Source organism: Passer montanus, unplaced genomic scaffold (assembly GCF_014805655.1).
Source record: "Passer montanus isolate IOZ18808 unplaced genomic scaffold, ASM1480565v1 scaffold27, whole genome shotgun sequence".
Lineage (NCBI taxonomy): Eukaryota > Metazoa > Chordata > Aves > Passeriformes > Passeridae > Passer > Passer montanus.
Window position 1 is genome coordinate 3,983,834 of NW_024367372.1, and position 27,086 is coordinate 4,010,919.

Here is a 27,086-nt window from a genome sequence, read left to right on the forward strand (position 1 = left end):
TGAACTGGAACACGTGGTGACAAATCAGTTACCAGCCTGCTCACAGTCCCATAGGAGCACCATACCACAGCATTTAAATGTACAAACTCGAAAAAATTCTTGACCACTTCTTGGTTTTGGTGTATATGCTAATTTTTAATGAGAACCTAAATTCAGTCAAAAATCAATACTATACTCAAAAGAAGCAAATTTATCAGTTAGCTATGCAAATAACAGTTCTGTGCAAAGAGACCACAATGTTTATTTTATTTTTTTAAACACACAGTTCTGAAATACCAGTTATTATTGCTATCTTAAAGTAAATTCACACTCCAGTGCAAAATAATCTTTTAAACTTAATCTTAAACACAACAATCTTAACAGTGAAAAGCTAAAACTTCTCCAGAGATGGAAATTATGTGAAAGAAACAAGATACCTATATTTGGATGATTTAAGATCTTCATTATTCTTACTTCTCTAAAGAGCTGAAACAAACATAAGACATGAAATAAGTTAATGAAATCACTAATAAACAGCCATTCTCCTTAAAGACTGAAAACTTCAATATAGTCATTTAAACACAAAGGGCAAACATTATTAAACATTATCAGTGAAGTTCATGAAATAAGCACTTTTGGAGGGCAAGAGTTAACAAATCAACCCCTGCCCAACAAATCAACCCTCAAAAACCTGAAAGCACCCAGGAAGAACTCAGACAGCTCAGGAAAGAAGTGACCTTAGCCCTGTGGTTTGCAGACTTTTGGGGTCAGAAGAGCACTGTGAGCCCATGCAGCTTCCTGCTGACCAGCACATCTCACACATCTTTCACTCCCTTCACAAAAAGTACAGCTCCAAGCTTTTGTGAATCCCCACCTGCTTTAGAAGACCACTGCAGTATGTTACTGGTATGAATTCAACATTCTTCAGGACTTTGTTAAAGCCCAAGAATTACTGTGCTACAACAGCAGCTCACAGGTGAAACATCAGCTGTTTACACTGTGCAAAAACCATGTTATCCAACCACACCAGCAAGGAGCAAGTCCTAAGGAGAGGAAGGGAAGACAAGGCCAGCCCTCAGCCTTTCAGAAGCATTGCTGCAAGGCAAGTGAGGCACAGCAGCCCTGGGTCTGCCAGCACAGCTCCCTGATCACTCCCAGACACAGCCTGAAGCCTGCCCAGACACCGCAGCACGCTGAAAGTGCTCGCCAAAATTAACAGGGCAGAACACAAATGGTGTTTTCCTGACCCCCTCGTGCTGCTTCCCTTTCTGCAAGCACTGGTGTTAACCCTGACTGACACGCAAGGTACAGGAATTATTTAACAGATATATCTCACAAAACACACAAATTCCCCATATAAAAGCTCTCCATCTCTAGCCTGCCCCAGCAGGATGGTGGTGAGGGACAACTGCCTGCTTCAAGCTGCAGGATGACATTATATCCTCTGCCCTAAATCCAGAGACAGAGTACTGATTGGAAGGATATTGTCATGCTTCATGTCCCATTTGTCCCTCCCCAATACTGCCAATACTCATGTGAAGAGGGCTTTCAGTAATTATTTCTGAAAATTTCAACTTTGCATGTCACACAGAGCAAACTCTGTCCTTCTGCAACTTAATGCAAATATGGAGTGACATTTAACAAACTAGAAATGAAAGCAAAGTCATGACTGAACAGTTGTTAATTATTTTCACCTCTCAAAACACTTCTGCAAAAGACTATTGTAAGACACACATAAATACATAACTGTAATAGTAAAAGTGCCACAGGTGGTGTTACTGCAATATGAAACATTGCTTTGAACAAAGCTGGTAAATAGCAGATTAATTAAAAGCAGTTCCAAGATAAAATATTATTACAAAAAAAATGAAGCACAAATACTCTTGTACTCAGAAAACCAAAGAATTCTCTTTTTATGCACTACACTATATGGCAGTCAAGTGTATAGCTGTTCTCCCTCTGCAGCTCACCAATGCCAGCCCAAGACTCCAGAGAGTTCATGTTCTTCATGATCAATTATTTTCTAACAGCATGCTTCAAAAAGTGGGAGTAATCAAGAGGTTTTATTAGAAACCTAACACAAATTTCTACAGGAATATCAGCAACCTAACACCATATTGAACTTCATCTAAAGAGACTGAAGAAGAATAGAAATTCACAGCTCCAAGTGAATGCAGACATAGGAAAAAACCCAAGAGTTTTGTAAATATAGGATAGGGATAACAGCATTGTTAATCACACTAAGGAAAGAAAAAACACTGCTGGAAGATTTGGCTCAGGTCAGATTCCAGATAAAGTGAAGAAATTTGGTATGTCTACACATATTAGTAACAACTCAAAAACTTGTAGGTGTATTTACTCAGTAAAAGCAAAGAAAAGGTGAAACTTTGTAATAATAAAATAAAAGGTGAAACATTAGAAACAAACAGAAAACAACAAAAGAGTCAATAAAACAAAATCCTTGTGCATTTGTGATTTTTAATAAAAGAAAATGCAAGGTGTGGGTTTTAAATAAATCAATAGGACAAATTCACAATTTGGAGACCAGCTGTTCTAACCATACTCTGCTTTCTGATATTTCAGAATCATAGAATTTCTGCAAATGCCAACATCTGGGGAGCAATCCTCACTGCACTGCCCAGGAGACCTTCTCTCTGCTACAGCACCAGCTGGGATTGGCACACTACCTGAACAGAGAAAAAACAAACAGTTTTCCAAATGCTTTTAATTATCTTGTTATCTAGGTCTGTGCCTGACACTTTGCTAGATGACAAGCTGCTTAAAAGAAATCACGATTGATTGATCAAGTAAATTATTTGCTATGCAAAATAGTTTCAAAACCTCTGTGCACACGTTTTCTTTATCCTCTAGAGAGGCAAAATTGCCTTCTTTTCTTTTTTAAACTGTGTTATTTCTGGAGCTTTCTCATATGTAATCAGACAGGGTAGACTACATCATCTCTCTCTTGATCATGAGGAATTTAAAAGCAGTTGAATCTATAGCTGTTTTTTTCTTGCTTTTCATTCATTTCAGCTAAACTGGTGTATAATATATTCTGAATACTCCATTAATACTTTTAATCACAGCTTATATAACTGAAAGGCTCTTATCAGTTTTTACAATTTCAAAGACAGTTCACTTAATTCACTCTCAATTGGTATCTGACATCTTCCACCCCCAATACCCAGATAGAGCCTACTGGGTCAGACCCTCACCAAAACACTGGTCCACAAAATGACTTCTCTGCTTTACTAACCCAAATGAAGCATGTCAAAAAGCAGCTTCTGCTTCATGAGCCATTTGTTCAAGTGGGTGACTAGGAAGAAGCTCTGTTAAAAAACAGACTATTTCTGCCTCAGAGGAAATTAAAAATAAAAATACTTGAGAATAGGATACAACCACCACCAAACTGTAATTTTAGTTAGATAAATGCACTTTAGATTGTGCACCCTTAGTCAGTTTACCTGTTATATCTTTTTGACACAGATGGGGATATCTGGGGAAATATTTATTTATAAATGTCTGACATTGTAATATGTATTATAATCTATTTCTGACAGAGGAATAAAAAGAGGAATAAAATGTACAACATCATACAACTTTCCCAAAGTATGCTGGATAAAGGTTTTACAGATTTCATTATGTGCATCAGCTTCTAGGAAATGACGTAGTAACTATCATCACACAATAAAATTTATTGCAAACAGCAGGTTTGATAAAACCTCACATCTCTGAGGTTCCCTGCCCACAGGAACACAGAATAAGGTATAACATCAGAAAATGTTACATGAAAGTTCTCAATATAGAAAATTATTTTCTTAGTATTAGGAAATCACTTGTCATAATGAAGCTCTAAAGGCAGACAAACAACTGAAAACAGTTCTCATCAGTTTAATTTCTAATACTGAGATTCAAAACTACTCCCAGCCTGTTGAACAGCTCATTTTCCGTCAACAGGAGCTCTACAAACGTTTCCAGGCAAAGACAAACATCCTTAGTCTGCCAAACAAATGGCTTTCAGCTTTGTTGTGGTCTGGTCCTTTGAGTGTAAGCCATGTCAGATACAGGAAAAGAATGCCATTTAATTAATGCTGTGAGCCAAAAAGCTGAATAAAAAAAACCCCAACGAACCAGCAATGGAAGCTGGTTCTTTTAGGCTAATTCTCTTTGAACACAGCTAAAGGCAGACTAGAAGTGCTCCCACAGTAGCTATCACAAGACAGTAACAAATTATTTTAAAAATACTGAAAAAGTTTGCTAAAAAGTGAGTCAGTGCCAGCTGCAGAGCACCACCCTCTCCTGGTCTCCTTGTCCCTTTTCACAGGATGTTGTCCCAAGCCAGCTCAAGCCTGACCTGTGTATTAGGCTTCTCCTGGTAACTGCTCACTGAAATATGCCCTACATCTAATAAAGAGTCTCAGGCAAAAAGCCTTTACACAATGCAAGTTTGCCTCAAACTAAGCACACTTGGAAACAGAAAGGGATACTCATTACAAACAGAAGAGCAGGAGCATTTAAAATTCTCATCCTTTTCTTGCAGTTCTTAAAACACTGATTGACTCATGGTCAAAAAGTACATGATCCATGTTAAAATTGATGTTTAAGAAAACTTAAATGCTTTAACAATAAGTATTGCCCAAGTAAGTGGCAAAACATCTGCACATAATGAACAAAAATATTTGGCTGAGGAGCCAAGTTCTAAAACAGGAAAATGAGAAGTGATTTAGTGCTATTACACAAGCTTGATAAAGAAAACCCTTGCATATAATGGCATTGGTAAATCAAAAGAAAAAAAAAACCCAAACTATTTTATTTTTTGTCTAGGAGGAAGTGAACTCTGTAGCATCAGCACTTGTTTGCAGTGAGACCAATATCCACTGGAATTGCACACACAAGTCCATTTGTGGAGAACAGTGATTATGACTAACACCGCCAGCATGGGAAAAAACCTCTAAGAATTCCCTTTTCTTTCAAAGCAGGGAAGTACCAGTTACAGCTTCCTCTTCACTAAGCAAGAGCAGCACAGCAGTAATTAGGTCCTAAAACAACAGCAAAGAGTAGCTGCATGTGGCTGCCACAGAACTTCCTCAGCAGCAGACAAGAAACCCGACCCTTCAGAGCTGAGTGTCAGTATGGAGCTGTCAGGGCTGCAGTGAGGGCATACCAGGAATTACTGCTCCGGAAAGCAAAGCAAGTCCTTAACAAGGTTAACTTCTTCCTGGCAGCTGAAGTATCGATGTGGAAGATAGAACACAAAGAAATCAGAACTGGCAGCCTTTAATCACCATTTGTTTCCCCACCTAAGGATGACTCGGGCATGCAGCTACACCGCAGCTGAGATGCTGCACACCACACCCTCTTCTGGGCACAGCCCTTCCCTCCTCACCATACCTCAAATATTTTCTCTCTCTCTCCAGAAGTGCAAGATCAGAAGCACTTCCATCTTAGCTCCCCCTGCATCCTCAGGTCGTGTGTGCAGTTGGCTCCAAAGGCACCGAGGCTGAGGCACTGCCGGCAGTGCTGGGGAAAGGGGCAAAGGCTTGCAACATAAAAAGCCTGGGTCAGGCAAAGCTGGCAAGCTGTGTGCTGTGCATTCCCTCTGCTTCCTATGACAAGCAGGAATTTAATTTTGATAAAACTGCTTTCAGTTTTTGAATTGAAAACTGAGACACCTTACTAAATTCTTTTTGTGCTCGTGTAACAAATGAGCTTAGAGAGGAGAGCACATTAGCTATTTCACTCCACAAATTGGATCTGATATCTGCCCTGCTATTTGGTACTATTCTTCCAGACTCCCAGTTAAGAAATCCAGTGGTACCCAAGATGACACTACAAATCACACTTCATAATCTAATTTTATAAACTGTAAATAAAAATTAAATTACAACAGAGATGGAGCAGACACTGCTGTGAGTGGACACTGAGCCAGCTGAAACCCAGTAATCAAAGGCTCATCATGCACACTTCCAGCTTGTAGCTCTTCCAACTGAACACCTGTGACTTGTAAAAGGTTTGTACTGTACCCCCATATGAGCTCAAACTGGCATTGGAGCCCAGTCTCAAGTAACACCATTAGAAGGACTATGATTTTACATTTTTAACTGAAAACATGGCCTCTTTACTTCTCTCTGATCGTTCTTCCCATGCCCTGATATTTCCCATTTTTATCACACAGCTTTTGTTTCACTTTCAAGTACTTCAAGCATTGAACCATTTTTATTTAGGCATTCCAAGTTGCAATCTGCCACAGAAATCAACTTTATCTAATCCATCATATTACCTAATTTGCACTTTATTTTCACCCTGCTTACCCAGAAACCACCAATAACCTCAGGGACTAAACTGAGAAAAATTCTGAGAAAAATGGAACCAGATTATCTACTTTTACCCTGTCCACACAGTCATACAAAGCTGCCACCTGCTCAGATGACAGAGCCTTTCTTCTACAGGTTATTCTTTTCCTCCCAATGAAACCATAAAATGTAAGAACTTGTGTGTTTTTCCAATTTACTTTTGCACCATTAATCTTGATAAAAAGTCTAATCAAGTGATCTTTTTAGTATTTGCATAAAATACAAATGTGTATATTCTCCAGTTTACTCTAGTTACTCTCTTTCATTTTGTTTGCAGGTAAATTCTGCATATTCTCTTGTTCAAACAGAAATATTTCAAGGGGGTTTTTATCAAAGTACTCAAAAGTAAACAAAAAGCCTTTGACTGCAGAACTTAAAAGGACAGAGTTAGAGAAGTCCCAAGTAAAAACAACATTTAAATGTACTTCCTGCACGGACTCCCAAACAGACTGGGTAGCTTAATGAAAGAGCAGGGTTTATCACTCTGTACTAAAAAGATAAGGTGATACAACTGTAACAGCTCATTAAACATTCAGAGCTAGAGGGAAGAAACTAGAATAGACATGGCCCAATTTGTTTCATACAACTGCATCACCTCTCCTGCTGCAAACTCCATGAAAGGCACAGATACTGCCTGGCCTTCAGTCCACTGGCAGTATTTTCAAGGCCAGTTTAAGAGGACAGAACATAAGTTTTGCATTTCTAAGTTTAACAAAGCAACCGGCACAAAGGAGACATGGGGGCATGACACCAAACCACAGACGTCCTCTCTACAGAGTCAGCTCTGCTTGGAGCACAAAGGAAGTGGCAAATACCTCTCTTTTCTCAGTTTACAGCTCTGCAAGACTTCAGCTTGAACAACTGCAGGGTTGTCAGAAATATCTGTTGCAAAACCAGTTATTAAATACAGTAGTCAGATGTGTGCAAAGGTATGCAATGCTTCAGATTCTCCAGCACAGGCATTCAGGGTTAATGGAAGGAGGTGGGGAAGAGAACAAGTTATAATACAGTTGAAAGATTAAATGTAAAAACATACCTTTTGTAGACTAGTTGGGTTCAGCTGTGTTTTGTCAATTATTTTTATGGCAACCTAAAGGAAGAGTTCATGATCAGTATTTTCCATAGGAACAATACCATGTTATTACAACATGCTCAAATCCAGTAACAGACACGGAAAACATGAAAATTACACAAAAAATGCTTAAGTTCCTTCTGCAAATTATGTACTTGTATTTAAACTAGAAGCAAGAATGGAAAAACCCTGGTATTTTAAGGATATTAAGATGAGAAGCTTGCTGAGTCTTTGACTTGACATTAAGACCATCACAGTCATGACAGTGGAAGCTCCACAGCAGACAGTGCCCTGATAGAGAGCAGTGTGCCTATAGATAATATTTACACAGTATAATTACACAACAGATTACACAGTAGTGACTGGGCATTGGCAGTTTCTAAAAGCAGAGATTTCAGAGCATATTGAAAGCATTTCCACACAAATTTGGCAAGAAGTAAGTTCATCTTTGGAAATTTACTAAATATTTGCATCAATTTGCTCCCTGATGGGTATTAAAAAAAGTATCACTTGGAAATCAACAAAAACACGTTGGCCATAGTACAACACTTAGGGTACTTTCTACATTCCTTTACTTGTTCTCCTCTTTTCAGTAAATGCTGCACAGAAATATTAAAGAACAAAATAAAATTTTCACACAATAAGCAAAAGAGAAATTCCATACCATGCTAATTAGTCAGAACCTGAAGATTTGAAGCAATGAATAGGCAACAGAAACTTCAGTGCAATGCAGTTTGGATACTGGACAAGGTAGAAAAAGAAATGAGAATCTTTCTAGAATTACACACCAATTGGTATTTTTCCTTTCTAAATTAGAGACCAAACATACCAGAAGAAGCTCTACAGAAGGAGATGGTGCCTCTCAAAGAGGCAAGATGCTGCAACTCAGCTGATTATAATATCTTACTGGTGCAAAGCAAAGGTTTTCAACTCCACTTCAATTTTTGGCTCAAACAGTAGATGCTGCTCCTTCCCATGCCACAGCTCCCATTTCCCTGCATCACTCTGAGCTATCTTTGTCACCTCATTAGCTTGGGGTTGGTGACATATGGAATAAAGAATATCTTACATCAAAGCCAATTTATATCCCTACATCCAAGTGCAAAAACACAGGGATGGATTGTCACGATGGAGAGGGTAAGAGGGGAAAGTGTTCAACGCTTGGGTGCATCACAGAATTATATAATGGATATGGTGTTTTCTGCAACTGATATTCAAGACTTATTTTGAGCTCTTCTAGCTGCAAGATACGATGAGACATGACTGAGAAGCCATCTAAGAATGCTTTTACTCTGGGGAGTGTTTTCTTCTAAGGCAAGCTACTGAAATTATAGATCACTATTTCCCGAGGCAAAATTCCATTGCAAAACCTTGAGAAATCACTTCAAAAATACAAACAAGAGAGAAAGACATTAAGCAATAGGTATTTTTATATTAGCAGCTGTGTACGAAACCAAGAAAGATTTTTATCTCCAGCTTTATGCCTGTTGTTAACTTTGTCACAATAGTTCAAAGTTACTCGCTTCCTGCAATTTCTTGTAATTCTGCATTATGATGCTGGACTCTTATAATGCTGGATTATAGTGAGCACTGCCTTTGTCAACAGCAGATAAAGTTATTTGAAAGTGACCTGGTGCCCCAAGACTACCCAGAGCTGTTCACTTAGTAAGCACATTCCGCTCAGAAAAGTTTGCATTTTCGTTCTGGGCTGTACCATTCTGGTGAATCTTTAAAAGATGTAAACTTTTTTCAACCTATCAAGCCTTAAGGTGCCATGTTACTGCAAAACCAGCTCACTTCAGCGTGCACTTGGTGCCGGGTCACCAGAAAGGTCTCTGACACTGTCAAACAAATTCAGCCCTGGAGATACAGGGAAGGTACAGACCTCAGTTTTCCAGAACACAGACTCTCAGGCTTCTTCAGTGCACTAATTATAGCCTTAAAGGCAGGATGCATTTAGAGAATTCCTATCCACATGAACACTGAGAGTACAATGTGTTAACATGGGCTGTGAGAGCTTGAACCCATCATCAGAACAGGGAACAACCTCAGGTGCCTTGATAAGGTCTCCAAATCACATGCAAAGGCAGCCTGCCCTCAAGAGTAGTTTTGACAAGGCTGAGAAAGTTAAATGGAGAATTTTCTAAGTACAGTTAATAAAACATTAAATTGCCTTTTAAACAGAAACAGAGCAGAAACTTTGCTCTCTTTACATAAAGTGCATTTGGAATGGTTTAATGTACTGTGAGCTAGGGTCAGTGCTGGAAAAATGCAAGTCCACCTACACTACTACACCACTGCCATGATATTCTGTGTGAAATTGTTAATAAACTGAGTTTGCTTCCACCATTCACAATAATATGACTTAAAACATTCCTCCTGCATGATTTGAATAAGGGAGTTAAAGAAATCAGAAGTTGGGACACTGAGCAAATTGGCGAAACTGCTACTATTCAGAATGTTTTCTCCCTCTTAAATTTCACTTTTTCCAAGAGAAGAACTGAAAGAAGATGACAATAGATTCCTTGGAGTCAGACTTGGGTTCTGAAAGAATTCAGCCTCACTGGGAAACTTCTGCTCCCTGGCTATTAACTGAACACATCTTTAAAGAACAGAAGGGTCCATAATAATTTTGGCCACCTCAGTAATAGCAGAAGGTAGTTTTATCTTTTAGATTCATTTTGGCAAGTACAGAAAACTTGTTAGAGGAAACACCCTTTGATAAAACTACAACAGGAGATACATGGATTGCAACAAAAGAATTAAGAAAAGCAGATTGACAATGAAGACTTGTGGCTTCAAAAGGGCAGACAGCCTACAAATAACACTCTCCTAGGCAGAGGACCAAGAAGGATGGTGTGTCCAAGCACCAGCTCTAATGCAGTGAAGCTGATCTCTGGCCACACACTCCTTGCAAGACAATTCAACCCCTTTAAATTCGGCCGATGTTCTGATCATCCCCTGAAGGCCTAAACATTTCTTCCTTTCAGTAAACTGAAGATGGGCACTCATCATGCATCCTGCAGACACACTAAAAATGGAAATGAAAAGGAGTCCTAGAACTTACTCCAGTTGGAAACACGAAATCTTCAACTCAAGCAGCAGGAAAATTCCCAGGGAAAGACTCCAGATGCAAGGAGATGAACAACTACCCTAAAAGAATGCTTAAACAAACACATCCTCCTCCCAGGAAGTGACAGGAAAGTGCTGATCTGCTTCAGGATTTGGAAGCTCCTCAGCACAGAGATATAAAGAAGGAATTGCCAAAAAGTGAACCTGACATGGTCACTTAAAAGGACATTCAGAACAGAGACACAGATAACAAGGAAAAGATAAGTGGGGTTCAAATACAGCAAGAACATAGCAGAGATGAAAACTCATTTAAGTGTAACTCCCAAAACGAAGCATTTAGTTTAGGTTTTGGTACATAAGATGGAAAAAAGAACAGAAACAAAGGACAGGCTGCAGGAGAAAGAGTGTAAAGCAGGAAATCACAAATTCAGAAAGCTAAGTGCCATCTGGCTGAGCCAGGCTGAGAAAATGACCCTGGAATTCTTACAAGAAGCAGATTTTCAAAGCAGAAAGGAAAAAAAAGCATTCTTGCAGCACAGGTTCCTAGCTTCCACCAGGAACAGAACAGCAGAGCAGGGTTTAGAAATGAGCAGACATTTTTTTTTCCAATTCATCATAAAATTCCTGAACTCAAAACTGGCAGGGAAAAACCAAGGAAAGAGAAGGTTAAAGGCAACATATTTTCCTACAGTTAACTGTACCCTATGGAAACACACAAAACGACTACCTGGACTAATGAAAAGTCTCATCAAAGAGGCTGCATGGAAATTATTCAACTAGATAAGCTGAAAAGTGCTTATAGAATTGTTTTTAGTTTTTTCCTAAAGAAAGAGGCTAAAGAGATATTAAGTTGGAAATAAATGAGTAAGTTTTTCAAGGACAAGATTTTGGGGCCAATCTTGTTTAATATCTGTATCAGTGGCCTTGGCAGAGGATGTCAAAGCATAATGATTAAATCTGTTGAAGGAGTTAAGAAGCACCATCAAACACAATGGAAAACTGATTTAAACAGCCTTGGAGATGAGTTAGCAATGAAACTGAGATTCAACATACAAGGTTGGTGCTGTTGCTGATCACAAGCAAAACACATCAATTTAACAGTCATGAGAAAGGCTAGCACAATCTGAAGACTGATCAGATAAATACTTCTGTAAGGGCAAGGGTGAAGTAACGACATTGGGAAATTGCTATCCAGAATATTGGAAACAAGTCTGGTCACAGGCATCTGAAACTATCAACATTGTACAGTTTATACAGCAAGTAGAGAAATTTTACTCATCTCCCTCTTAAGAAAAAAACCCAGTTTTAAATATATTGAAGATATTCCTATAAAATTAGCTTAATTGTTCCCTTCTAAGAAATGACACTCATTCCAATGGTCACAACCCAGAAAGTATTTATGGTCTGAATTGATCAAACTACATCAATTCCCTGAGAGTGGAAGAAACTTAGTACTCAAACCTTTCCAAATTTAGCCAAAAATTTTACACTGTCCCTTTTATTTGTTGAAATTTCAAACAAAAATAATGAACCAGAGGTCAACTCAGTTATCTGTAAGTAGAGGAAAATGTACTTCACTTTTTGCAAAGTGTGACACATATTTATCTCCAAGTTCTATACCTATAATAAGAGCAAAGAAATACTAACCAAGTACTTGCATATCCCATCTTAAGTATCAGTAAAAAGAGGATGGAACTTAAGTGGAAAGGAATTAATAAAAAATTTTCTCTACAAATGAGAACTAACTTTAACATCAGAAGACAATAGGAACTGTCAGCCAAAAAAAAAAATCTATCTCAACAGTTCTTGCAAAATGATGTCCCCTCTCTTCTTCCCTCCGTTCCTGCTACTGAACCCTGTATTAGCTCAGAAAAGAGAGATTCCCTTAAAGCTCTGCAGTCAGCAACACAGCTTCTGTAAAAGTCCTTGCTGGTATCAGCAAACATTTACTTCATCAGACAGGTTTGGCAAGAAAAGGTCAGCAAGGTGCTTCTCCTTCTTTCAGTACTTCTTGAGTTGCTTTTAATAAAACAGCACCAATAAACACCTACTTGTAACAAGCAGACAGGACTACAGCTCACCAAATCAGAACCACCATTAAGTGCAAGTGATTAATTACATTGCAATGGCATGCAGAAACTGAAAACAGAGCTGAGTTCAACTCCAAGAAGAGATGCAAGAGAAAGCTGGTCTATTCTGCACACATTGAGCAAACTGTCACTGACACAGACTATCCCTGAACAAACTGAAGCATCCTCCCAGAGCCACCCAGCACTGCAGACATGCAGGGATGATCCACCCTAGGATTCCTGGGAGATACATGGCTCTGGCAAGAAAATACTGCAGTTGGGCTACTTGGAACATAATTAAGACAACATTTAGTTCTCATGTCCGACTTCTCCTCCAATACATCCCTGCAGTATAAGAGACACTAAAAGGCAGTCCTTCCAACAAGCTTATTTTATTGCTGTATATTGATCTGGTTTTTGAAAATGGAGGATTTATCCAAGAATATTAGAAGCAATTTTTAACATAATTCAGCCGGACAGAGACTCGCCAAAAATACAAGTTTAAGAAACTATTTCCAAGAGAAATTGTTTTGTAATCGTTACTAAAAAATAGTTTTGAATTTCTGCTTTTTTCTATATCAGAGGAAATATCTCTAGTAAAATGTGCTCTATGTTCACCAACTTAGATGATGCTATTCCAAAAGAACCTTCACATCTACAGCAACTCACTGCTGTTTACACCCATACCACTTTACCTCTCTGCCAGTCAGGATGTGCCTTGCCAGCTTCACTTTTGCAAAATTCCCCTTTCCAATCGTTTTAAGGAGTCTGTAATTTCCAATATGTGGCTGCTCATCAGCACAGGAGGCTATGGAGTTCCTGCAGCGAGCTCCAGAGCGCCCAGTCCGAGAGGAAACTTCCTGCCGTCCGTCTCCATGGGACGTGTGCTGCAACACAAACACACACGGTGAGGCTGAGGAGTACACACCAAACACACCAGTCGTGAGAAGCATGCAACATCCAAAAACATCAGCAATGCCTCTGAAGAAACCTTCAAAGGATCCAACTGAAACTTCACGCTCACCATGAACTTTGTTCTGATGGGGGCAGTAAAGTGGTGCCCAGTTCATGACACAGTATTCACCTCATCACCTGCACTGCAGCAACAGCTGAGCATTCCTGAGTAACTTACATGGACTGCCAAATCAGGTACAAAACACAGAGGTGTTTAATATTATTTCCCATTTGCACTACTTTGCATAACTAGTGCAGGAAAGCCTTTGGAAAGGAAACATGAATACAGATTTTCCAAGATCACAAATTGTTAACCCTTATTGGACAACTTATACTAATTTAAAAAAAGGGTTTTTTTTCTTTCCTGTGGTCCTACAGATCCACATGACTGAAAACACCCAGGATGACCTGGAGAACAAGGAAATAAATCTTACCTAATATACAAAAACCTTGAATATTGATAAGCTGAAAGCCAGTTACAGAGATCTGAGACACTGTCCGCAATCTTTCAAGCTCCTTTCACTCTCATTTCCCTGAACAGCTACTGATTACAAAAAGGAATGGTTATATATTATCTATAACAGTCTTTACTCATTAGATTACATGGTTAAGATGTAAGTATTTTTTCACTTCCTGATAGCCTGTTTACGAAAGGGCAGGTGCCCTCTTACATTCTTAAGTCATGGTTGAGGTCCATACACCAACCACACTCATTAAAGTATTAGTTAGAAATGTTTAGGGGCCTCCAAATGTGGAACAAATATCTGGCTCCACCAAAGATGACACGTTAAATTCATAGTCATCCCAGAAACTCCAGATCTTGCTCTTCTACTACTACTCCTCTTGCTGAAACCCATTTGGGACAACCAAGAAACTGGCATAGAACAACATTCAGTCTGCAAATCACTGTTGTGTGAGGATGAGATCATACCTCAAGAGCTAACAACCATGGTACAGGCACAAATGAACAAATACGTGCTTGCATGACACTTGGCAAGTTCCACTTGCCTGATGTAACCCTGTGACCATACACTCTCACATCTTGGGTTCCTTGATTTGTTAATTTGAGTGCAACTGTTGTGATCAAATTATTGTTAAAAACACTTTCATTTAAGAAATGCTACTGATAGCAGTCTAAGGCAACTCCTGGAAAACTGTTTCAATAGTTACTATTTTAAAAAACACACAGTGTTTTAGTATCAATCTGGCTTTAGCTTCTCCTTACTGCCTGGCTACTGCATTGCCACAAGATTTACGCTTCCCATAGAGGTACTTCATTTCTCTGATCACAACACCCTTCCACTTCAGGAAGTGATATGTATATTGAGCTCCCTAAACAGGCTGCTGTACAAATGATTAAAGACAAGAAAACATTTCCTGCACTTCTGTTGAGAACCCTCCTCTGTTCTTCCAACATCTTTTTGGGGGGTTCATGGTAGACATGGACCCACCATACCAAGAGTAGGTGCGGCAGGACTAAACACAGAGACTGCCTCTTCTGTTCAACACCCCACTGATTCCAGAGGGACAGAACTAACCCTCTTTGCAGACCATCTCTACCTGACCACCCAACACCAACCCTGATTTACTGCTTTTCATTTCTTGATCCTTACATGCATGATCACATTTGGCTGAAGTGAAATGCAAAGTTTATTTTCATGAAGAATATCAAGTGTTCTTAAGAGTGGCCCATCCTGCCCTATTTTATAGTCTAGCAATTTTAGCACAGTTTTCAGGACCAAGAGTACACGTGTTTTCCAAACCACTAATAACTGGCACAAGAAGCACATCTGTAACAATATCCAGTAAAAATCAAGGCTTGATAATAATTCAGTGTTCTCAATAATATCCTGAGACCTGCAACAACTGGGGGCTTATCAATCACTAATTCTCAAGGAGAGGAAGGACGAGCAGTCGACAACTGAAGGACCTACTAAAGCCAGTGAAACCCTATATTAACAATTTCAGTATTTTGCATGTCCTTAATGTCAGGCTGGTGCTGATTGTTCAGGCCATCTCAACCACCCCTGTGGGTACTGGCACAGCAATGCCAATCCTCTGTATTTCCCTAAACTTTGACTTCTACCAAACCTTGCAACACACAATGCAGAGAACTTCTCTGTCAGCTCCTTTCATACCTTTCAGTGTCAAATTATTCAGACCAGCTAGAAAAAAGCAGCAACTGCTGATTCTAGGTGCTAACACCCTCCTACATTGCTACCCCTGGTGATCAGGGACCAGGATGTTCTGTACAGGGCCATGAGGATATTTCTTGGATATATTAGAGGAAGGTTCATTTCAGTTCAAGTACAGCATCCCAGGAATACAACTGTACTACTTACACTGCACTTCACTGAGTTGATAACTTTCCTCAGAAAGAGAAGTGTATCAGAACTATTTAACTACAGCCCTTCCACACCTGGGCACTCAGCACAAGCTGGCTTCCGCAGGAGCCAGACTGCCTCTCAGCAGGGCTTGTTAGCTTAGGCTCTCCAGCAGACACATTCAACAACTTGAACTCAACAGCTTTTGAGCCACACAGCTGACTCTGAAAACACAGTAGTTGTGCTGCCTTGTGCTGGAGCTAAAACACTCTTAGTCCTGAGCTAGCCTAAGAAGCAGCTGAGATGTGGGCATCAGGCACAACGTAAGCCAGAAAACAGGTTAGCCAAAATGGATCTAACTCATACCCTACTTCACACAAGCGCTATCAGGAAAAAGAAAGATTCTGTTATACTAGCAAACTCGATTCCACATAGTAAACCACCCAGTAATTGTGTCTTGAGAGCTTCACTGTCCTCTTGTTGAGAAATGACTTATTGTGTCCTATAATTTTTTCATGCTTCCTAGCTTCACATTTGAAGGGAGCATGAAAAACTGTGAACTCACTTGGACTAGGGTTGATAAACTGAACACAATCTCCTTGTATGGAGGTTTGCATTTCCACTCCAACCCAGATTATTTCTTTTCAAGAATATGACCTTTTTCAGCTATGGGTTTTAAGTATCAAGCTGTGTGTTCCTAAGCAGTTCAGTTCTCTCCAACTGATTTGCTCAAAGCCATGTTTTCCTCTGTAGAAATCCAGCCATTTAAACCGTATCTAATTTGGACTATATTCCACTTCACATAAATAAATCTATCAGCAAGTCCTTCCTCTGTCAGTTACATTATTACACTGAAAAGACAACAAGCTTTCTAAAAACCACAGAAAACAGATTGTCCATTTCAACATGGATTTTCTTTTGCATATGGAAATGAAAAGCATAAACTCAAAACTGAGCGAAAGTGTTTCTCCCAGTCTAGTCATTTTCAAGAAGCCGTGATAGGCAGGTGGAAAGCTAAATGGTGTAGGCAAAAAGCAAAATATAGGTGGTCCAACAAAAGCTCAAATCATGCATTGGCTTGTACAGCATCTGGCTGTGCTCAACTAACTCCCAGGGCAGTTTCCTCAGCAAACAGGTTAACAGTGCCAATCTCAGCCCAGAGAAATGACAATAGCATCCTCTGCTCTCCAAACTGAGATGAATGTCATTTGTTTTTTCCCCTCAAATTTCCAGATTTTGCCTTCCTCACTATACTGACCCCCCAAAACTGTTCAATTTCAGGCTTCTTTTCCAGGTCCGCATTTATATGGTTTCAAGAAGATACAAGCTTTGTCTTAAAAACATAAAATTTAAAATCAGCATGTGCTCATTTGTAATAAGTTTCCATACATTGTGATAGGTGAGTTGTATTTCCTGGAGGTGTTTTCTGTGTAAGAATAACACTTACTCATGAACTCACCAGGGCTGAGTGATTCCCAAAATATAGGTGTGAAGCGAAATCATTACACTGTAGAGGGAAACTGAGGCAAGGAGATGGGGTGCTTTGTGCAACTTCAGGTTTGCCAGTCACCACCTCTTTTAAAAAAAATTTTCCTGAAATCCACTCATCACAATAAAGCACTTTCTTCCGTATCTTGGCATGCATCAGATTACATTTAAAAATCTTTTAAATACTTTAAACATTTGTTCTTTTTTTGCACCATCCATTTAACAGGACAACCTTTGTCATTTAAAAAAACCCCAAAACAAAACATTCTCCTCCTCCCCTCAGCCCCACCCTATTATTACTCAATGCAGAAGGAAATGAAGTAAAACATCTCCATTTGTGAGAGACCTTACTGCGAGGGAGGGACTGAACCCAAGACCAACTACATTTGGGACACAACACAAAACCCACCTTTTCGCAAAAGCCTTCCCCCAATGATGAGCCGACATCCTTTCATAGCCAGATAATGATTAGCATGAAGAGAAAGAAAAAAGAAAAGGAAAAAAAGTAAAAAGCAAATGAAGTATGAGGGTGCCAACAACTGAAATCTTTTTGGTAGATGTTAGTTTTATCCAGTATCTGTATGGTTTCAGATATCTTAACATTCAGAGAGTTAGAAGCACACAGGGCAGGGGATGACTAGTATCAAAGTTCTTGAACTGCTTAAGAAGGTGCCAAAAGTTGAGGAAAAACCTGAAAGAAACAGAATCTGATATCCATTCAAAGAGCTGAAAAACAGTGAGAAATCAGAATGTCCAAAACCTGCAAAAATCCATGTTTAATTACAGTAAATAGGAAACTCTTTCTGAAATGTGGGGGACAAATGGCATCAACTTTTTAGAAGTATTTATTTAATTAAATAGTGAGAACTAGCTTATCATCAGCAAAAGTGAACTAATAAAATTTAATTTTACTGAAGTCTCCAGGAATGTTTATTACCTTAGCTGTTACCTCACCTCTGCATGAAATACTACAAAGTGATATTACAGAATTTCTTGGAAAGCTGTCAGACAAGTAACAATCATGACAGCCTCATTTCATTCAGCTTTTTTAAATTGTAATAAGAAAAACCTGTACCTAAAGCCTATACCTTTTAATGTTAATAATGTAAGCATTCCAGGACATGAATATTTGAGACAATTAATTACTTCATTACCTTAACCTGGGCACACAATATATAAATAAATAGCAATTTCTGGCTGTGCACTTCCCGCTAGCACTCTCATTTACAGAAATCTTAACAGGAAACATACCATAGGCTGTTTTTTTAAAAAAACTCAAAAATATTTTAAATCGAACATGCAAAGCCAAAATTTCACTGCAGCCCTTCCCAACAACGTGTTGTATTTTATTTCCTATTCTCATTAACATCTTTAAGAACACACAGACTGCTGAGTACTACTCAGTGTAAGAGCAAAAAGGTAGCCCTAAGGATATGCACAGAGTAGCATCTTACTGAGCACAGATATCCCTGAAACAGCACAGCAAGGCATCCTGCAACTGCTGACCAAGGAATTCTGCTGGAAAGTCAAAACACACACTTACATTTCTGGCAGCCACCAAAGGGTGTCACAGCAAACACTCAACCACAATTGTTTACATACCAGTTATTGCTCTGGGATTCCCTAAATCACTATGTATTACAAGATATTATATTATTTTCCTAGTTTATAAAACAGGAACGCATCAGGTGAAGATGTCCTGTACTTGTCTTGATTTTACTCCCCTCCTACCAGTGACCAAGGCACAAATCAGGATACGGAGTGAGGTGGGTTTTGTCAGACCCAGCATGCATATGTTGATGTTTGCATAACCAATTATTTGCTTCCAACACATATAATTAAAAGGCCATTTTTAGACTAGCTTGCTCCATAATCAATCTTAAGGGTAAACAGTCATGGCTTCCATCTCACAAAATTTTAAAGGGTCTCCTAAGAAGAAAAATGCTATCCACCTAATGTGGCACTGAAGTTATCAATCCATGAGGGCAGATTTATTCACTGATGTAGGCTACAGCCCAACCATTAGGGATGTTGTGATCGAGTGGAACAACTGAAAGGGTCAGAATTCATCAAGGGAGACAAGCAGACTATCTAGAAATATAATACAGATGTTAAGGGAGAGAAAACACTAATTGGGATGCTTCCATTGTCAAAAGGGGAAGATTTCACTGTGCAGTTCTCAGCCTGTCACAGTGTTCATTCATGTAATTGGTATGACATTCATGAAAACGAGTGGCTCTTTTAATTAGGTCAGATCTGTCAAACCATCGGATTAAAGGGGGAACCTGGAGAGTAAACAGCCTTTAGCACATGGAAGCTATACCTCTGACACACATTCCTAATTCCTCCACACCTCAGTGGGGAAGGCAAAATAAAAGAAAAAAGCCAGGAGTAACGCTCAGGACACAGCAGATCCAGCTCAAAGTGAGCACAGCAATGGAACACCCTACACTGGACAGCCTGATGGAGGGGGACAGTAGGGACACAGGACACTTTCACCTGGCAGAGGGAACACTGCTACCCCAAGCAACACTTGCACACTCCTAATTCTGGCTGCTGACCAGCAGTGGGAATTGCAGTGGGAATTGCTAGTGACAAGTGCAGCACTGCCCTGAAGACCAGAGTGGGGAAGTGCTGACAGCAAAGCACTAACAGTCCTCAGCAAAGGCAGGATGCTCCCCCCACACACATACAGGGTCTGCCTCAGGAGTCCTCCCATGCAAAACCACCACAGCCTCTGAGATGTGTTTGGCAGTATTTGGTTCATGCTCTATACAGCATATGAAAGAGAGTGAATCTGTAATTCCATGATTAGCACTGAACAACACAACAGTGAAGAAATCCTGCTTATATAATCAAAAAGATAAGTCTGGTGTCGGTTAGAAAAGCTTTTTAAAAGCTCTTTTGTTGCTTCACATTATCAAGATCTGACATTCATCATATCTTTCCAGCCAAAGTTCCTTTACTGCTGATTAAAATGGATATTTATTGACATCAGCCTGGGGAATAATAGCTAAAGAGCCAACCATATTCTATTCTTCATCAACAATACTGCCAACTAAGTTGTTTCCAGAATCATCACTGTCAGTAATTACATGCTAAACAAAAAAGAAAAAAACCCAACCACCTCACAGTTGGTTTTCAAAAACCACATTGAGCTTGCAGATAGAGAGCTTTGCTTAGGCTTTAACCCTGCAGGAAGAAATTTGATTTGAAAGTCAATTTCTGTTTATATGTATATACACACATATTGAGCTCAGCCACTTGCTGCTTTATGGGGCAAGAATTCCTCCTAACCCAAGGGTTTCTTCCTCATCACAGGTGTACTCGGTATCTTTCAGGTTTATGTTTTAAGACCAGTACATACCTATCTATCTTATGTTCTAAAGAATTTTAGTGGCAGATGATCTCCATGCTAAGCAGAGCCAACCTTGATATGCCATGAGCCTAAAAAAAAAGTGACCTCCATTTTTGATCTGGCTGACACCCATGAGGCAGCATTACTTGACTGAGGAGAAGAGGAAGTTGCAGACACATGCTACTTATATATCATATGAAATGGAGATTGGGAGAGACAAATGCCTCCACTCTCTGAATTCCTTTGACTTGAGTCACCTGAGACACGTTGTCAACAGGAACTGTCCGCTTACATCAGCATGAATATATCTTTTGGCTACAACTAAAATGGAGAATCAAGCAGGTAAGGATACCAGGTGAGTGGTAACAAAAGCTAGGAAGAAGACTGTGAAGTTCAGTGTACTAAATACTGTATTGACTCTCATTTATTTACTTTCAGCAATTCCTATAGCTGTATTCTGTTTTTCAGACTGCTATTTCTAAGCCTGCAATATAAGCCACATTTGGTGAGGCTAACAAATTAAGTCTAACTATGTAACATTTTCTGGAGTAAGGTTCTGCAACCTAGTTTTTCTGAGTTATTGAAATAATGTAAGAAAGGGGGAAAAAAAGTTTATTTCCAGGAATAAACCATTCCAAATTACAGTGTGGTAAACATGTATCTGTTTGTAGCTGGGACACAACTCAAGTTACCCTAGCCCTAGGGTGCTGAGCTACGACTGGCTTAATTCAAACCAAAACAAAACCACTAGAAAGCATTTCTAACCTTCCCCACCAGCACTGGGCATTCTGTTTACAGCCACAGAACGGAGATAACTCCACCTTTCCTAAGGGTTTATGGCAGTGGGATCAGAGCTGACCAGACTCATCTCACACCCTGTGATAATCAGTGCTGGCACAAACCACGGGTGGGAAGGGGCACCCGAGGCTGATGCCCCCAGCAGTGCGAGCTGACTGAAAGCAACTGATTAAACACCACAGCCCAGGCTGCTCAGCACAGCTGAGAATTAAATGTCTCACTGTAAAAACGTGAAAATACTAGCAGCTGGTGACTTGCAATGTCATGCAGTCTCATCAGGTATGTTCTGAGGACACAGTACCAGGCCTATCAGGCATCAGCATTTTCTTTTGCTCTGGGGAATTTTGGCAGTAAAAAATACATGTCAGGTGAATTCCTAAATTATTTTTTATTTCTAGTTATTTTGCCATCTTTTCCCAATTTAATTCAAACCAGAACATTTATTACAACTGGTGAAAAATATGGAATAGTGTAGATGGTCCTGTAGAAGAAAATCTGTCAGAGGTCTTGGCCACAGGAACACTTCCCTCCTCAGTCCCTTCTTTAAAAAAACCCACAGGATTTCATGCTACGGAAGAAAGCATTCAAATTACAGATCTATCTGTAATAGGAGAAGACTGATAAATAATATATAGAACAATGCAAGCTTGCATATTGTCTGAAAATGCTCTAATGCATTTCATAGTTAATTGGTAAGAAACCAAGACATACTGCAATAACTTTCCCAGTATCTTAAAAGACATTTTTTACCTAACTCTGCCTTTGCTAAATCTTTTTAAATTTAAAAAAAAAGCCAAAAAGGGGTGGTACTTCTGCTGTACAGAATCCTTTTGTGCAAGCACAGTTGCCATCATGCTGGCATTTTTCTATAGCAAATTTTTCACATTAGGCACAGTCATGGAGATAAGAGTATATTTTAGTCTTGCTTTTCCTCAAATTACTTCAATTTTTAATTCAGATTGGCCTGCAGAACCAACACATTCAAAACAGTTACTCTTTTTTCCCCCCCAAAAAACACAGCTGTGCAAAGAACACAGAGGTTTTAATTAAACTCTTTAATACATGATTTTTCTTTTCTATTTCATGCTGTTAAAAAAAGTAATCTTCCAACCTCCATACCACCTGTATTTCCTTGTTTCTATCTATAGTTTGCTATCATCTTCCCACTCTTTCTGAGGAGTAGGACAACTATTCATTAAAAAAAATATTCAATCTTGTTCCTTCTGCTCTTATTTCTTTGTCACTGGTTGTCCTTCATCCTGCCATATGCACATTCCTCTGTGACTCCTCTCATCTTTTGTTTTCCACCTTTTATCTTCCTTTTCCACTGTGTTTCCACACTCTATTCTCCTCCATCTTCTCTCCCTTCCTTCTCATCACTAGTAAAACAGGTTTACTCATTCTTCTGTCATCTAAAGTCCTTCTTCTGTGTCTATCCTGCCTCCCAGATCTGCATGAAGGAGGTCTCTGCTGTCTCTGTTGCTTTCTTTCTCACATGCAGGACATATTTTTGAAAAAGGCAGAGAAGATCTGATCCTGTCCTGCACTTCTGTCCCCTAAGCAGCCAGTGCTGCACAAGACATGGCCAGAGAGGAGCTGCTCTGTCTCTGCGGTGAGGAGCCAGCTCATTGCAGGCCAACAGCCAGCTTCCAACTGTCCAAGTGTGAAGTTCCTATGATCACAGATCATCTGGGATGCCTTTCCTCTCAAAACCAGGTGACTCGGAGCCAAATTCTTTAATCTGAAAGGCACTAAAGGCTTGGTAGCTCTGAGTAGCTTTTGGGGAAAGTCACTGTGACAGTATCTCCATTTCAGCATGTCTTGATAAGAAGCCTTAGGAAAAAAAAATAAAAATCAAGTACTGGCAATTACACTTTTTGATTCAACAGGACCTGCCAACTGCTGAACGTGGTTAGCTGCAAGCACAGACAATGATAATTTACACTCACTGTCATTCTGGAGGCTAACTTCATTTTCAAAACTGCAAGTATAGGCATGGATAAGCTATGATCAGCACACTCCAACCAGATTCAACACCAGCCAAGCCTTTGTCAGCAGTGGTAACCTTCCAAGCAGAGAGAAGGCATTAATGGGGTCCACAACCATGGCCCAAAGGCTAGCTGAATACCTTGGCACCTCCTAAGCCTCTTCAAAGAGCCCTCTGAATATTAACTAATTAGACTTCTCTTATGTGAAAGAGAATGAACCAAGGCTCAGTTTACCTGCCAACATAACATACCCAGATTTGGGGTAAAGAACAGTTAGCTGAAGTATCAAAATTATTGCATTTGGTATTAAAAAAGAGACCTGGCGTTCACAGCTGCAGGGGTAATTCAGACAAACTAAATGTCAGATTTAAATTTAGTTTTTAAGCAAGGCATAACAAAATAGAGTTTGGTAAATTTCTAGATAGCTGATGGCCAAAACATCAGAGAGCTTCCTGAGGAATATGGTATTGTACTGGGGGGAGCTTGGCTGGCTGGATCTGGCAAGTACTTGGATTAATCACTCCCTGCCAATATCACTACCTACAGGTATTTCTGTGGACACCAGCACAAAATACAGCAGTTTAAAAATATGCCTTATTCTAAACCTAAGGCAATTTATCTGCAAGCAAGACAATCCATGTATATCAAATTATGAAGATAACTAAACAGAAGTGTTAGACCAATATTTTGAAGTGAGAACCAAGGTGCCTTAAGTGGAAGACATGTAAAAACCTAACTTCAAGTGCTAGAACACACAGCTTGTGAATAATTATGTTTCTTTGAGCACACATTAAGTATTTCCACTGTTTGGTTATCCACAGTAGAGTTTGAATTAATTGGGGAATCTGATCTTTCTAAAATTATTTACAATGTGGCCTCCATACATTCACATGAAGCTTGAAACCAGTCAGGTTTGGTATAGACTAAAACAATCATCCAAATAAACTCTGCACAGTATTTTGTAGAGTATGTTTCAACTTCAACACTCCCCATGGCATAGGAAGGGCCGCATAATATTTTAATTATTTTCTTCCACAAGACAGGAAGCTCATTGAGATTTTACAACCAAATATGCTTAGTTGGCTTTTTGCTCAATACAGCCCTTAGCCTGCAGGTTGCATGTAGTGCTAAAGCAAATAAAGATCACAGAAGTTAGAAGTGCCTATTATATCAATAAAATCTAAATCCCTAGTAATGCAGTAATTGTTCCATGCAGCATGTTTTCTAACGCTTTGTCTGGTCTTGTTTTAAACAATGGGCTACCATCACTTTTCTCAGACTATTTATGGTCTGGAACAATCCAACAGTTTTTCCTGATCTTTAACCAAAGTTTCCACCTTTTATGCCAGTCTAAAACATAAGAAGCCCTTAAAAAAAAAAAAAGCCTCCTCCATGTCAAGCTTAGCATCTTGTAAAGAATATCAGATAGCCTTTACAAAAAGCTGAATACGAAGTTCACCAATCAACTCATTTTAGACTACAGTGAGTGACAACTCCCTTCTGTTTATCATTTGGGGACATGTCAGAGCCTATGCAGAAAAATGGTTAGACAGGATACACCAGGATCAAATAAGTTTTAAGTTATGAGAAACACAGTTTCTATCTGCAGAAAGGGAGTCTCCTGCCGAGCTTCGTTTGTTGCTATATGCTCATGTGGTAGGACCAGTTTATTTTTTTGTTCTTTCTTCCTTTAGCATACGACCTTTGTGACTGACTTAATATTGTAAATAAAGTGTCAATTCCTAAACCTTGGCTTTGTCAAGGTAAAAAAAAAAAAAAAAAGGAGAGAGAGAGGGTATTCGGTGTGAAGGGAACAGGCTCCCTTGCGCAAAGGGTAATTCCAATAAAGAAACCCTTTTAATGTCATCTGAACAGGTGACTAGCCTAACAGCGTCATTACCATCGAGAACCCTGCAAATTAAGCAGGGAAGAGGCCTATTATCTAGGTCACCTAGCCCACCCCTAGCCAAGCTGAATTATTCCCATCTGTTTACCAGGGGTTTATTCGGGTGCTTGAGCAGCAAGTTTGCATATCAGGAGAAGGCAGCAGCCCCCCAGCGCTGCCCTCCCCACCGCGGATCCCCGTCCCCGACATAACCACCCCGATCCTCTCCACCCTGCGACACTCACACAGTACCGGGGGGATTAAAGAGGGGACACCGGCTTTGGGAGGGGGAGGGATGCCCGCAAACGCCACGGAGCCGGCGAACCGTGCTGTGGAGGGGTTAAAAAAATAATCAATTCAGAATAAATCAGCAATTTGGGCAGCGCACGGGCGGCGGGCGGCCGCTGACAGCGCCCCGCGGGGCGATGCCCGCGCGGCGGGGCCGGGCGGGCGCGGCGGGTCCCCCGCGGCCGCGGTACTCACATTCTCGGTGTCGCGCTCGTTCACCGTGGGCAATGGAGTCCGAGTGGACATTTTCCCTCACTCGGGCGGCCGCGGCGGCGGCGCGCACAGACACACACACGGGCCCCGGGCTGCGCGTCTGCTCCGAGATGGTGGTCGCAGGGAGCCACCATGAAGGACGAGGTGCCTGGCGGGGGGCGGCGTCGCGTCGGTGCCCCCCCACTAGATCCTCCTCGGGGAGCGGAGCGGCCTCGCCCCCTCCGAGTCCTTCGGGCTCATCCTACAGCCGGGGTCCGCAGGGGTCAGCAGCGGGCAGGGGGCCGCCTCATCCAGCGGGGAAGGGATGGAGCCGAGGGAAGGGATGGAGCCAGGGAAAGGGAGGCGGCGAGGGAGCGGCTCTGGGAGGGGAGGGGGTGAGCGCAGGGCGGGCGGGAGGAGGCGGCAGCGGGGCGCCGCGCAGCCCGGCTTCTCTCCGCTGCTGCCGGGGCACGGCTAGCGCAGGCCCGCCGCCCGGGGGGCTGCCCTCTCCTTCCCCCGCCGCGGCCCCGCTTCACCGCGCCGCCGCTCGCATCGCGGCCCGCCCCAGGCTCCGAGAAGGCCGGCGCCCCGCGGGCTGCGGACGCTCGGTGGGTGCCCGCCTGCCGCTCCCTCTCTCTCCCTGCCTGCCCCCCGCCCGCCCCGCCGCCGCTCCCGGACGAGGCAAGATGGCCGCGCTGCTCCTCCGCGCCAGCCCAGCGCCGACATGAACCGGAAGGTCCCGCCCCCCGCCCGGCGTGTGCGGGGGCCTCGGGGCCGGGACCGGCCCTGCCCTGCGCGCCGGCCCGCTGCCCTCGGGGGATCGGTCCCTGCCCTCCGCGCCGGCCCGCTGGCCTCGGGGGAATCGGCCCCTGTCCTCGGGGGATCGGCCCCTGCCCTCTGTGCCGGTCCCGCTGTCCCCCGGGGGATCGGAGCAGCCCCGGGGCGGCACGACTTGGGGCAGGGCTCGCTTTTGTGAGACCCACCCTGGGGCACTGCGCACAGTTCTGGTGTCCCCAGTATAAGGAGGGCATGGAACTGTTGGAGCAAGTCCAGAGGGGACCTTGATAAGAGAACTGGAGCATTTCCCCTACAAAGATGGAGAAATTTGGGGCTGTTCAGCCTGGAGAAGAGGAGGTGGTGTGGGGAACTCGGCAACCTTCCAGTGTCTGAGGGGGTCTGCAGGGAAGCTAGAGAGGGACGGTCCATGAGGAGCTGTAGTGACAGAACAAACAGCAATGGGTACAGATTGAAAAAGGGGGGAATTAG

At 41.3% G+C, this 27,086-nt stretch overlaps 1 protein-coding gene across 14 annotated transcripts in view; it reads right to left on the reverse strand.

Moving 5' to 3' along the window:
- MARK3 (microtubule affinity regulating kinase 3) overlaps window positions 1–26,564 on the reverse strand; it is a 61,542-nt gene extending 34,978 nt beyond the window's left edge. For 8 of the 14 annotated variants that reach the window (XM_039712812.1, XM_039712811.1, XM_039712809.1 and 5 more), the window contains exons 1-5: window positions 25,824–26,563; window positions 17,721–17,759; window positions 13,241–13,432; window positions 7,369–7,422; window positions 417–465 (exon numbers count right to left, since the gene is read on the reverse strand). In XM_039712812.1, coding sequence (XP_039568746.1) covers window positions 417–465; window positions 7,369–7,422; window positions 13,241–13,432; window positions 17,721–17,759; window positions 25,824–25,874 — 385 coding nt within the window. In that variant the 5' untranslated portion in view covers window positions 25,875–26,563. Of the gene's footprint in view, window positions 1–416; window positions 466–7,368; window positions 7,423–13,240; window positions 13,433–17,720; window positions 17,760–25,823 lie in introns of all 14 variants that reach the window. The other 6 variants (XM_039712807.1, XM_039712803.1, XM_039712805.1 and 3 more) reach the window with 2 other exon arrangements.
- Between the last annotated feature and the right edge of the window lie 522 nt (window positions 26,565–27,086).